The following is a 15,000-nucleotide window of genomic DNA, read 5'->3' on the forward strand; positions in this document are numbered from 1 at the left end:
GTTCGGATAAAAAACGTTATTACTGTGTTTTTGTTAAAACATTTAAAAAAATGTTAGCATTATACACAGTATCATTGAGTTGCTAATAGAATAATATAACAAAAACATTAGGATAAAAACGTTATTATTGTGTTTTTGGCAGAACAGTTAAAAATGTTAGCATTAGAAATGTTACCATTGAGTTGTTAACAGAATGTTATAAAAATGCAATCGTTATGTTTTTGTCGGAACATTTTAAAAACGTTAGCATTAGAAACGTTAATGTTGAGTTATTAATAGAACGTTATAAAAACATTAGCATTATATTTGTTACCACTGAGTTGTTAATAAAACGATATAAAACCATTAGGATAAAAACTTAATCGTTGTGTTTTTGACGGAACAGTTTAAAAACTTTAGCATTAAAAACGCTACCATTAAGTTGTTATTAGAGCGCTTTTAAAAGCTTTATGAACATTTTAAAAACTTTATCATCGTGTTATAAAATATGTTACCGTTGAGTTTTTGTTGGAACATTTTAAAATGTAAACATCAGAAACGTTACCATTGAGTTGTTAAAAGAATGTTATATAAACAAGGATAAAAACGTTATCATTGTGTTTTTGTCAGAACAGTTAAAAAATGTTAGCATGAGAAACGTTACTATTGAGTTATTAACAACATTATAAAAACATTAGGATAAAAACGTTATCATTGTGTTTTTGTCAGAACAGTTAAAAACGTTAGCATGAGAAACGTTACTATTGAGTTATTAATAAAACATTATAAAAACATTAGGATAAAAACATTATCATTGTGTTTTTGTCAGAACAGTTAAAAAACGTTAGCATGAGAAACGTTACCATTGAGTTGTTAATAGAACATTATAAAAATGCAATCGTTGTGTTTTTGTCTGAACATTTTAAAAACGTTAGCATTAAAAATGTTACCATTGTGTTGTTAATAGAGCGTTATAAAAACATTAGGATAAAAACGTTATTGTGTTTTTTTCATAACAGTTTAAAAACGTAAGCATTAGAAATGCTACATTGTTAATAGAACGTTATAAAAACATCAGGATAAAAACGTTCTCATAATAACATTCTAAAAACATTATTATAACTTTCTAATAATTATTTTTAAAGGCAAGTGGTTGCAAACAATTGAAATGGGTTGAAAGGTGAAAAAGTAGGTAGTGGAAATGAAGTTGAACAATTAAATGTTTGTAAATTCAGCCCAACGATTGTGTTGTTTTAGCTCATTTTAAATAAGGTTTTTTGAGTGATGGTAAAAAAACAAATAAAAAAAAACCAAGAGTTAAGTGGATTGAACATAAAACAACTAGGTTTTCTCCAAACAAATCTCAAGAATTGCGTAATCTCAGCTCATTTTAAGCAAGTTTTTTTAAATGTTATAAAAATTTACGATTAGGTGCATTGAACATAAAACAATCAAGATTCCCCCCCAAAAAAATCTCAAGAATTGTGTTGTTTCAGTTCATTTTAAATAGTTTTTTTTTGAGTGTTGGTAAAAAAAAAATAAAAAATAAAAATGAAATGGCACAAGCAATAAAATGTAAATCTGACACACACAAAAAATGACCCAGATGGTATTTTCAGTAGTTTTATTGAAAAATGCCTCCTCTGTTTCAGAAATAAATAAGAAAATAAGGCTGTGGAATTCACAATGTGCAGTTACAAACATCAAGCAGCAACAACTATATCAATAGTCTTGCCAGCAAATGCCAAACAACTGCATTCGATACTGATAAAAACAACAATTACAACAACTATATTCTGGATTAAAAACAAAACGAAAACTACAAATAAGAAATCATACTAAATATACAGCACAGACATGCAATTCCACCTTTGGTAAGACAAAAATCAGCTGTGAGGTTCAATCAAACATGGTCAATATCTGATTTATAAGATGATGATGATGATGATGATGGAGGGCATGTTTTACTGCAGATGTTAACACACACACAAAAAACAAAGACAATCTCTCAGGTGAATGAAGACAGAAATGAATAACTAATGCGTATTTGTACATAAATGATGATGGATGAATATGCAAATGGCTAGAAGAGGCGATGACCTTTTTTTGATTGGAAAGCCTTCAAATGTTAATAAATTATCAAACTGCTCGCTGCGATGTGGGACACGTCAATGATTTCAGATCGCACACATATTCGATGCGGTTTTTACAAGCAATGGAGTACACATGGAACAGAAAGAAGCCATATTATGAGATTTACGCATGAATCCACACAGGTTTTGAAGGAATTTAATTATCTGTACAGACCGTCGAAAAGCCAACAGCTTGAGACGACAAATTTCCCCGCCTTTTTCTGTTTTGGTTTGTTTGTTTACCATGCTTTCCTTTTAGGTCCGGTCTCTGGAGGTGACCTCCTGCGCCGCTGGTTTGCTGAAATCTCAAAGTCTTCATCTGGGATTGGGACTACGCGCTCGGCATCAGGTGGAAACTCTTCTGCTTGGAGATACGGCAGTGGCCAATTGAGTCACTCATCAAGTCAAATCTTTGTCAGTGTGGCTATGGTGAGTGCAAAACTGGGGGAAAGGTGGTTCGTATATGTGTACTTCACACACAGTGGTGTCCAAAATGACAATTAAAAATCTTCTGATTGATATCAGCATGACGGATTGATGAGACATATTTAATTTGGCTCATAACACTTACACCAAGGTCATTGGATGGTTCTCAGGCAATAGAAATATTCTGTAAGCACTGGTGGGACACTGCAGCCTCGTGCCACGCACGCCTCCCACCAGTGCTGATATACAGCCATATCGCACTGCTACTCGTGTAATATTGCTCATGTTTTTGCATTACAACACCATTCAAAAATCTGGGTTTAGTAAGAGAAAAATACATTTAATATTAATAATAATAATAATAATATATATAAGGATGCGTTCAATTAATCAAAAGTGGCAGTAAAGACTTATAAATAAAATTATAAGAAATCAGAAAATTCTGATAAAATGTTTCCACAAAATTTTAAAAAATGTCTATTAAAATATACAAATGTTCGGTTGAAGTAATCCAGAATTGTATAGAGTTTAGTTATTGTTACCATTATTTAAAGGCATATCAGTAACACTGATTTATTTATTAAGCATAAGGCTCAACAGATAATGAATTCCCTAAATGCTGATGCTTAATAAATGGTTGATAGTGTGTAGTTATTATAAAGTGTAACCTCCTCACCTCCTCGTTATGGTCTATGACTTGTGATGTTGTTTGCATGATTTGTATTTATGTTTTAAAGTTTTTACATAATAAATTACTAACTGCATCACTAAAACTGTATTTAAATGACTTTTCTTATTACTTTGTGTAATTGAATTGACTCAACACATCTTTAAATCCCTATAAATCTCAATGCATAAACAATATACACACTTCATTGTTTATTACAGTGGTTCTCAACTGGTTTGGCCATGGGACCCACATTTTTAAATGGGCATCAAGCCGCGACCCGAATTTTTAGGAACTGTAATACAATTTTAGGAATTATCATTAATTTGTATTTATTTGTTAGCATACACAAATAGTGACAGATAAATCATAAGACAATCACCAAGACTTACAAATAAACAATATTTTATTGCTGTCATTTAACAAAATGTATCAAATTATAGAAATATGACAAAGTAAAAACGACAAACACTGTAAACAGTGGTTAGAGTAAGGAAATGTTCAGTTACCATGAACTAAACTGAACTGTTAATAAAACATGTCGTCTGGTTTCTAAATGTCGTTTTAATTTTGAAGGTTTCGTGCTCTTTTGTGAGAGCACCTCACTACATATGATATGACACACTGAGGCTTTAAGTCTTTTTTGCCATCAATATATGTAAATCCATACTTGACATATTCAGGGTCGTACTTGCGCTTCGACATATGTGAAATTTCATTTAATTATAGCAACAAATGTCAAACAATATAGTTGTCGTGCACGCATTTCAAAATAAAAGTCAAAATTAGTAAAAAATTAAACTTTTTGTTGTTTTTTTGACCACACACTCCACGACCCTCAGAAAATGTTCCCGTGACCCACTTTTGGGTCATGACCCATCAGTTGAGAAACACTGGTTTATTATATGCGATTATTGGACAAATGAAAACTTTTATGCAAAGTTTTAAGTTTTATGCAAAAGATCTGCACAATTACTCTGCTTCTGTGAATTCATATCATATAATTTCATGCTAAATTATTATTGCATGTGCAAACATCTTGATAAATGTATAATTTTCTAGTGTTTACAAAATTATACAGCAAAATAAGTTTTAAAAACAAAAAAAATATTGAATTTGATTGATTTATACAGACGGGTCAATTGATTTACAGTATTTAAGGCCAAGTAAATTATAATTAACTGTAATTGAATGACCTAAAATGAAACACAATCACTTTTAGTCCAAAAAAAGGGCCTTGTTTTGAATCCTACACTGAAATAAAATCCTGGTTGCTTTAATTTTTTAAGCTGAATCAAATAAACCTTATGAGTCCATTGAACTTGTATTATGTAAAACTGACTTAAAACAGCTTGAATAACTTGTAAAATTAAGTTAGAACATGATTAACTAAGTTTAATAAGTTACAACGACCTAAAACATAGGCTGTCAGGACTAATTGATCATATTTTTACAGTGTAAATCTACACATTCAATAAATCGAGGAGCATTTTCCAAACATCTTCTTGTTTTCAGAAATAATAAGTTAAAATTAGTCTAAATAATCTGCCAGTGGCCTAAAAATAAACCGAGATTAATTCTTGCTCTTGATGTAAACAAGCCTTTTTGGACACCACTGCATGTATGTGTACATGTATTATACATATATACAACCACTAAATGCTCATTAACATTATCATCAAGTTGGCTTTCTAAACCCAAACATCAACATGAGAACTAAAATCAGGATCAGATATTCATCTAAAAACCCTTGTTTACAGCCAACTTATAGAGGAATGATCTCACCGAAACAGAAAATGAAACTTGCGCACATACTAAAAGAGAAAAAGAGAAACCTCCAGGGTCCGGTGAATGAAAAGAAGCTGGCGCTGAGCACACGTCTGTGAGATCACTTAAGGCACGCAGTCAAATCCAGAGGCAAGCAGTTGAATCAAGCTCACTACCAGGGTTAAATCTATTGCTTTTTAGTGGACTAGGGGGATTGGTTTAACTAGGCATGATTAGTTTATGTACAGATAAACAACAAGTCTTGGAGAGTTAACATGCTAAATGACAATTGGCTTTGGCTGCAGATCCACCTGGTTAGTATTTTGTTGTGGTTGCTGGTGTGTGTGTTGTTTGGTCATGCGTCTCCAGCATTTTTTTGTTTTGGCTGCCGTCGCTGATGCCCGTGGCTGTGAGTTGTTGTTAGTACCCATCCGCAGATCGTAATCTCTTGTGTTTGTTTTGGTTCAATAGTGTTCGCTTTAATCATCTCCGTGGTTGGTTATCAGCACAGAGCCCAATAACATGATTTTTTTTTTTTTTCTCAGGATTTCAAAGTGTAAGCAGCAACAAGTGGTTTAGAAAGTTTATGAACCTGGAACAGGTCAGAGAGGGGGTTAGGATTATTCGCCACACAAATCACAAACTGAACACAATCAGCTTCTGATGCTGTGATACTAAAAGAGGGTGAAGATCCATGGCACATTTCCTCCCAAAATCATGAGGGAATCCAATTAAGAGTGAGAAATTTAAGGGTTTAAAGTATAGGTGGGCATAGATACATTTTTAAATCTAAATTAATCTAACTGTAATCTTGGAATTAATCTAGATTAAAATGGCTAAACGAAACTAAATAACAACGAAATAATAACGAAGATAAAGAAGCTCATGTTTGGTTTTAGGACAGCTTTGCTGAAAAGTTTTGATTCACTTCAAATATACAGTATAAATAATTTAAGTAGTCTATTGTTTTTTTGTTTTTGTTTTTATGTCAACTTTAACAACTTTGACATTCATACCACTGCACTTTTATAGGCCCAATACTACATATATATATATATATATATATATATATATATATATATATATATATATATATATATATATATATATATATATATATATATATATATATATATATATATATATATATATATATATATATATATATATATAAATATATATATATATATATATATATATATATAATATATATATATATATATATATATATATATATATATATATATATATATATATATATATATATATATATATATGTATATATATATATATGTAGTATTGGGCCTATAAAAGTGCAATACTACATATTTATATATTTTTTAATATATAAATAGCCAAGGCTACTGTAAATTAAAACCATTAACGTAACCTATTTATTTTTGTTTTCACCGAGTATTGGAGGCTTCCATAGGTCACCTAAAGCTTCCATCATGAGCCATGGCTTAGTTCAAAAAGGCATAAATGTTTTCAAAATGCTCTATGAAGGAAACGCAATTGTCAATATGAAGATCGCTCAATCTGAGCTGTAAAAATACATGATTGAAAGCAAATTACACCGAAGAGAGATGATTAATGATTTTTTTAATCATTCCGAGTTCAAATTTTGGAACATTCTAATATATGGCATAGGGGAGATAACTGGGAATAAAACACAGCCAGGAACTACGCTTCTAACTACAGCTCTAGAGGTGTAGTTGAAAACGTACAACTTTGCGACGCAGTTTGGGAATGCACGCTGAAACGACAGATTTGGGAAACACCAACTATGTTTGTAACAACAAAACTTGCAACCTTAATTCGCTAACGATGGTTTTGGGAGACGCACCTCAGATTGAAAGATCTATAAATGAATTCCCAGGTTGAATTACAAAAATGTCAAACATGAGGTACGCTGACAATAGCCCTAACTCTAACCTTAGATTTTGAAAGATCAAGTATTAACTAGTTCAAATGTTAAAAACCTTGTATTTATTGATATTTTTTCTGCATTACAGAAATGCAAACTATTTATTGCATTACATTAGCATTCAAAAATCTGGATGCATTACATTGATCAAGTGACGGTAAAGACTTAAATATTTAATCTGAAAAAATATCTCAAATGCTGTACTTTCCTTTATTAATAAAATTCAGCTAAAATGTTTCAACAAAAATATAGAACAGCACAGCGGTTTTTAACATTCATAATTATACTAATTTCATGAACAGAAAATCTGCATTTTTAGACAGTGAAAATTCAAGCATATATTTTTAATAACAATATTACTTTTTTGCGATGTCAATTTGTCTTGAAGGTCACAAAGACACCAACAAATGAAAAAGTATGCATTATTTACTCTCCAAACCTTTATGAGTTTCTGTTTTTTCTGCTGAACAAAAAAGAAGATGTTTTGAAGAGTTTAAGAAACCTGTAACCATTGACTTGCATAATAGACAAAACTAATACTATGGAAGTCAATGGTGACAGGTCTCTAATTTTGTTTCTACATATCTTATTTTGTGTTCAGCAGAGGAAAAAAAAAAGAGAAACTCAACCAGGTTTCTGACAAGTGAAGAGTAAGTAATGATGACAGATTTGTCAGTTTTAAGTGAACTATCCCTTTTCATTACATACTTGATTTCCTTGGATTTTGGGCTGAAATGTGCCATGATCCTGACAGGTAAGAGTCACCCTTGCTAATCTGCATGGATCTAGCTACATCATCTACAGCTCAGTGCGTGCACTATGTTACACTATGCATGCCATTAATGTTGTTTTCTACTGTCATGCAGCAGGCAGAGCTAGAATGAAAGAGACGCACCTCTGTAACCCTGTCCGTTATATTGCATACCGACACACATGGAGGAGTCACAGTATCCAGGTGGACCGGGTGGTCCACGTACACCAGCAACACCGTTGCGACCAGGAGGACCGCGGATGCCTGGAGGGCCGGATGAACCTGTAGGGCCAGTTCTGGACTCACCCGGAGGGCCTAAAGAAATCAGGATAAACACTGCCTTAGATACAACTGCTTAGATCTAAGGGTGCTGTTCCCTTTTCCTGTCTAATGCACTACTGTTGAATCATTTTTCAGTGTAAACACATGCTTGACAAACGTGTGACGCTTGTTTCTTTTTTGAGATCTTCACCTTTCGCGAACAGCGCAGCCTATCACTGTCAGGTCCAAAAGCAGTGGACCAATCAGAAGAGCTTAGAGGCGGGACAAGCATTGCAAGCTAATGTTTATAGTTAAAGTTGGCATGACAACTGTTTTATTTACTGTTAAATGATGGTGGAGGCGCTTATTGTGGCTTAGTATCTGAGTTATAAATGATGAATCTTCAAGAGCTCATCATAACATATTGTTTTACTATTTCTAATGGGTCTGTTATTGTCATTATTCCATCACGTTCATAATACTGCCTCACGTGGACATTGCGCTACACTACAGATTTTTTTTAAACACATTCCTGAGAGATTTCAGACACATTCAGTGCAGTCTCAGCACATTAAACATGATTTATGACTTATGTACAGTCTAAAGCAGGTCGCACACCAGAAGCGCCGCTCGACGGCGCGCCGCGCAGCGCCACGCAGCACCATGCATTTTAGAATTCTAAACATAGGTTTCTATCAGGATACACACACCGGCGCCGCAAGTCGACGGCTGTCGGCGGCGCCCGTCCATGGCTCAGGACGCAGTTCATTTTTCAGCCGCACCACAGAGCGCCATCTGATTAGTTTCATGTTAAATATCATTCGAATGTGCGCGTCTGGTGTGTGATACTTTAAACTGTAATGTGCGCGCCGTGTCGCGGCGCCGAGCGGCGTTTCTAGTGTGCGACCTGCTTAAGGGTATTTAATGCACATGTCTCTTTTCAAAAATAACTATAACCTAAATTAAAATTAGATTCCGTCTTTCATGTGTTTTATAAAGGGGCTATATATATAAGAATATGTATGTATTAATTGTTTGTTAATTATTATAAAATACTGATGTCTCCGAAAATCTGTATATTGATTTAATAGGGATGCCCATTTTCGCAAGATGTAAAGTCTCTGATGTCCCTTGTGTGTGTGTGTGTGTGTGTGTGTGTGTGTGTGTGTGTGTGTGTGTGTGTGTGTGTGTGTGTGTGTGTGTGTGTGTGTGTGTGTGTGTGTGTGTGTGTGTGTGTGTGTGTGTGTGTGTGTGTGTGTGTGTGTGTGTGTGTGTGTGTGTGTGTGTGTGTGTGTGTGTGTGTGTGTGTGTGTGTGTGTGTGTGTGTGTGTGTGTGTGTGTGTGTGTGTGTGTGTGTGTGTGTGTGTGTGTGTGTGTGTGTGTGTGTGTGTGTGTGTGTGTGTGTGTGTGTGTGTGTGTGTGTGTGTGTGTGTGTGTGTGTGTGTGTGTGTGTGTGTGTGTGTGTGTGTGTGTGTGTGTGTGTGTGTGTGTGTGTGTGTGTGTGTGTGTGTGTGTGTGTGTGTGTGTGTGTGTGTGTGTGTGTGTGTGTGTGTGTGTGTGTGTGTGTGTGTGTGTGTGTGTGTGTGTGTGTGTGTGTGTGTGTGTGTGTGTGTGTGTGTGTGTGTGTGTGTGTGTGTGTGTGTGTGTGTGTGTGTGTGTGTGTGTGTGTGTGTGTGTGTGTGTGTGTGTGTGTGTGTGTGTGTGTGTGTGTGTGTGTGTGTGTGTGTGTGTGTGTGTGTGTGTGTGTGTGTGTGTGTGTGTGTGTGTGTGTGTGTGTGTGTGTGTGTGTGTGTGTGTGTGTGTGTGTGTGTGTGTGTGTGTGTGTGTGTGTGTGTGTGTGTGTGTGTGTGTGTGTGTGTGTGTGTGTGTGTGTGGTTTCAGCTCAAAATACCACACAAATAATGTTTTTAAACAGCTCAGTTTAGGCTTTGATTCTAATTGTGGCATTTTGGTGACTGTCGCTTTGAAATGAAATAAGATTGTGCTCTTTTGCAAAGTAGGCGGGACTATGAATGCCTGTGTGTCAGCATAGTGGCAGATTCAAAAACAAGACTAACGTCCTATGTAAATGAGGGAGAGCTCGTCACTAGTGGGCGGGGTTTTCTCCCTCTGATGACACGTTCAAAGGGAGAATGTCAATCAAAGTGTTTCTGCAGACTGTTTTTATCAAGTGTCATTATTCATTCATTCATTTTATTGTCGGCTTAATCCCTTTATTAATGCGGGGTCACCACAGAGGAATGAACCGCCAACTTATCCAGCATATTTTTATGCAGCAGATGCCCTTCCGGCTGCAACCAATCTCTGGGAAACACACACACTCATACACTACGGACAATTTAACCGCATGTCTTTGGACTGTGGGGGAAACCGGAGCACCCGGAGGAAACCCACGCGAATGCAGGGAGAACATGCAAACTCCACACAGAAACACCAACTGAGCCGAGGATCGAACCAGAGACCTTCTTGCTGTGAAGCGACAACACTACTTACTGCGCCACTGCGTCGCCAAGTGTGAGGAAGAAAAATAAATGTAATCAATTTTTACGATTAGAAGCGCCTTATATTCACAGACTGTTGGCACAAAATTGTGTTTAAACCCCTTATAAAAATAATTTTTGCACAACATGTCCCCTTTAAAAAGGCAACAAGACTGACTGACAATTACGCGAGGGAGCCCGGCTTGTTTGATGGCGAAATTGCTCAGCTGTTCAATTCAGACACAGAAGATGAGGACTTTGATGGATTTGTGGGAGAAGATTAGTTAAAAACTATTAATAATGTGAGTTTATTGTTAAATAGTAGAATAAAGTTCAACTAAACTCAAAGTTTTGCTTCTGTTATCCTTTTTTTTTTTTTTTATAGACTGCATGTTTTAGCATGCATCATATAATACGGTGCGCCTTATGTATGTATTAAGTACAGAAACAGACCCCGTAATTGAGACTTTCTCTTATAATTCTTATGGTGCAGAAAATATGGTATTTATCGAAACATTGCTTTCCTCTATGTGAGGTGAACCAATGTTTTGTCTGGATGTTTTGTTTTTAGGATATCGCTGCAAAGATATTTACAACTTATTTTTACTTTAAGAATATGGTTGTAAATAAAACAGAGCACCGAATCAGATTTCAGACAACTCGCTGGAGTTCACATATTGGCCAACAGGCCGTGTTTGCTAAAAACACATGATTAGTCATAAAAATCAAACAATGATTTAAAAGGTAGACATAATAAATGCATTAATATGCAATAAAAAGTATTATACAGCATTATAACTGTGATTCATTACAATGCATACAGTAATTTTAATTATAATAAAACACTATAAACACATCTAGAAAAATATGAACCTTTAAAGGGTACATATTATGCCCCTATTTACAAGATTTTAATTAATTCTCTGACATCCCTACAGTTTGTATGTGAAGTTTCAGCACATTTTACCATAAAAATAATATTTTAGAGCTCTTTGAAACTGACCCTTTGTGCTGTTTTGCTGACTGTCGCTTTAAATTCAAATGAGATTGTGCTCTTTTCGGCAGAGGGGCGGAGCTACAAACATCTATGCATTTACTGTTATGGTAGATGGCTGCTTCTCTCTGCACTTATGGGCGTGGCTTTCCCCCTCTGATGACACGTACAAATGGAGAATGTCAATCAGTGTTTCTGCAGACCGTTTAATCAAGTGTGATTATGAAAATAGCCATTTACTATTAGAGGCTGGCTATAGTCACACACTGTTGCAACACAACTGTGTTTAAACCCCTTATAAAAGTGTTCTTCGCATAATGGGTCCCCTTTTAGATGTGACATTTAGTTTCTGAGGGGAAAGTCTGGGAGAGTTGCTTTTAAACGTTACATAACTTAAAACACACAAGACATTCAGCTGATCTGTGCCTAGAAATGTAAGTGGAGGACATGGAATAAAATATAACATAATAGCTTTCTAAGAAAAAGGAAGAAAACAAGGCAGTAAATCAGAGTTTTTCCTTCAAATATGCAGGTTTTTCATCACTGTATTCCTCATCTAAGTAAAGCAGGACACATACCAGGTGGTCCAGAAGGTCCTCTCTGTCCTCGCTCTCCCACGCCTGGAGATCCTCTCTCTCCTTTCTCTCCTGGTGTTCCTAAAGTAAACACACACAGACACTGATGCATTAGTCCAAAAACACACACATATGCCTTCATATCAGCATCCACCACACACTGTTTAATGTTATGTTATATTATATTATATTATATTATATTATATTATATTATATTATATTATATTATATTATATTATATTATATTCATTATATTATATATTCATATTTATTATATAATATAATATTCATTATATTATATTATATATTCATATTTATTATATTATATTATATTATATTCATTATATTATATAATATATTATATTATATTCATTATATTATATTATATTATATTATATTATATTATATTATATTATATTATATTATATTATATTATATTCATTATATTATATAATATATTATATTATATTCATTATATTATATTATATTATATTATATTATATTCATTATATTATATAATATATTATATTATATTCATTATATTATATATTCATATTTATTATATTATATTATATTCATTATATTATATTATATTATATATTCATATTTATTATATTATATTATATTATATTATAATATATTATTGTATTATATTATATATTCATATTTATTGTATTATATTATATTCATTATATTATATCATATTTATTATGTTATATTTATCATGTTATAATATATTATATTCATTATATTATATTATATTATATTATATTATTGTATTATATTATATATTCATATTTATTATATTATATTATATTCATTATATTATATCATATTTATTATGTTATATTTATCATGTTATAATATATTCATTATATTACATTATATATTATATTATATTATATTATATTCATTATATTATATTATTGTATTATATTATATATTAATATTTATTATATTATATTATATTCATTATATTATATCATATTTATTATGTTATATTTATTATGTTATAATATATTATATTCATTATATTACATTATATATTATATTATATTATATTCATTATACTATATTATATTATTGTATTATATTATATATTAATATTTATTATATTATATTATATTCATTATATTATATCATATTTATTATGTTATATTTATCATGTTATATTATATTATATTCATTATATTACATATTACATTATATCATATTATATTATATTATATTATATTATATTATATTATATTATATTATATTATATTATATTATATTATATTATATTATTTCTATTAAAGAGATAGTTCGCCCAGTTAGATAGATAGTTCAACTCGGTCTTAAGTGTTTCCAAACCTTTGAGTTTCTTTCTTCTGTTGAACACAAAATAATCTGTAACCATTGACTTCCATAGTATTTGTTTTTCCTACTATGGAAGTCAATGGTTACAGGTTTGCAACTTTTTTCAAAATATCTTATTTTGTGTTTAACAGAAGAAATAAACTCAAGTACATGGCAAGAAAATAATTACCAAATTTTCCTTTTTAGGTGAACTGTCCCTTGTCCCATGGAAAGTAAAACTCAATTGGATGTACATCCACTTATAATGATTTATGCAACAAGCACAAATGTAGGATAGAACTTTTAGTGTGCCATTGGTGGAAGTGAGAGACAGGTTGATACGCCCCCAAAAAGTAAACACCAATCACAGAAGTGATGGTACTGATGAGGTATGGGGAAGTTATGAGCGCAAGTGAATTTAACACATTATCACACAGCTGTATATGTATGGAGTCTGTTTTTTTTCTTTATTATTCAATTAAAATATTTAGCTTGAGAGCAAAGCTAAATATGTTTCAAATAAATAAAAGAATTAGATCCACAAAAAGTGACAACAGAACTGAGAGCAAATTTCACGGATCATTTGATTATTAATTGCAGTGTTTTCTTTAATTAACAAAACTTTTTATTTGCAATTGTACATAGTTTTTTTAAACAAAAATATATTTAGTTTTGCTCTCAAACTTCAAGATTTTTGATCGAATAATAAAGGCTGTTTCTCAATTTGCGTTCTTATCTCTACTTTCGTTCTTGTGTCTTCATGAAACGTCATCAACCATCGCCGAAGTACTATTCCAATTCAAAGGCTGTTTCTCAATATAGGTTTTTCAACTATCTTGCGTCCTCGTGTAACGTCATCATCAACTGCCAAAGTTCAGTTCCAATACTCAAGACCGCAAGAACAGAGGATGCGTGAAACTTCCCGGATGTGTTCTTGATATCGAGGATGCTGCAGACTTGAGCACCGATCTCGCTCTAGAAGTCCCATAAGTCATTGCGACTGGAGGTGGGAAGCACAGCATTTAATATAGATTTATTATTAAAGTTTAGAGATATAACTTATTTACATCAGGAGTTCCCTAAATGAAACGGTGAATATAAACATCACCATGGACATCTTAATAAAGAAATAAACACATTAAGGGTGTTTGTTTGCTGAAGTTTGTATTAAAATCTGTTTTATTTATATTGTGCAACGTCTATTTATAATGTTTTATGCAGAGAATATATTTTGAAAAGGGGAAAAACAATAAATCGTTGTATGAATGCTGTAATGTTTAAATAATGTTCAATTTAAAACGCTTGAAGGTGACCATCAGGAAGAACCCAGCATCTCTTTATTCACAGGATGTGTTCTCTGTCCTCGCGGTCTCCCGAGGACATCTGGCAAGTCCGCTCTCCACAAGAACGCTAGTCTGTTCTCTGCATTCTTTGAATTGAGAAACAGCCAGATTTCACATCTTGCCAAGAACAGACAAAATTCCCGGATGTGTACTTGCTGTGCCCCTTTTGTCAAGGATGCATAGAGAGGTGACTTGAGTGAACTTGCAAAGAGCAGGTATCCCAGAATGCATTGCAGCGTAACCAGTGAAACCTAATGGCGCAGGAGAAAACCTGCACGGTTTAAATAAAAACTCCTTTACTGTCTCACAAAATAAGGTTTTAATAGTTTTTCAGGCGAGAATGCAATTGTTTTAAACTCA

The 15,000-nt window shown here is 32.9% G+C and overlaps 1 protein-coding gene across 14 annotated transcripts in view; it reads right to left on the reverse strand.

Annotated features, from left to right (window-relative positions):
• Positions 1-1,588: 1,588 nt before the first annotated feature.
• The window catches only part of col12a1b (collagen, type XII, alpha 1b), a 243,441-nt gene continuing 230,029 nt past the window's right edge, over positions 1,589-15,000 (reverse strand). For 7 of the 14 annotated variants that reach the window (XM_087298610.1, XM_087298609.1, XM_087298608.1 and 4 more), the window contains 3 exons: positions 11,963-12,040; positions 7,794-7,964; positions 1,589-2,472 (listed from right to left, as the gene is read on the reverse strand). In XM_087298610.1, coding sequence (XP_087154736.1) covers positions 2,351-2,472; positions 7,794-7,964; positions 11,963-12,040 — 371 coding nt within the window. In that variant the 3' untranslated portion in view covers positions 1,589-2,350. Of the gene's footprint in view, positions 5,564-7,793; positions 7,965-11,962; positions 12,041-15,000 lie in introns of all 14 variants that reach the window. The other 7 variants (XM_087298613.1, XM_087298612.1, XM_087298611.1 and 4 more) reach the window with 1 other exon arrangement.

The sequence above is a fragment of the Danio rerio genome, chromosome 20, assembly GCF_052040795.2.
Source record: "Danio rerio strain M-AB ecotype USA chromosome 20, GRCz13ab, whole genome shotgun sequence".
NCBI lineage: Eukaryota > Metazoa > Chordata > Actinopteri > Cypriniformes > Danionidae > Danio > Danio rerio.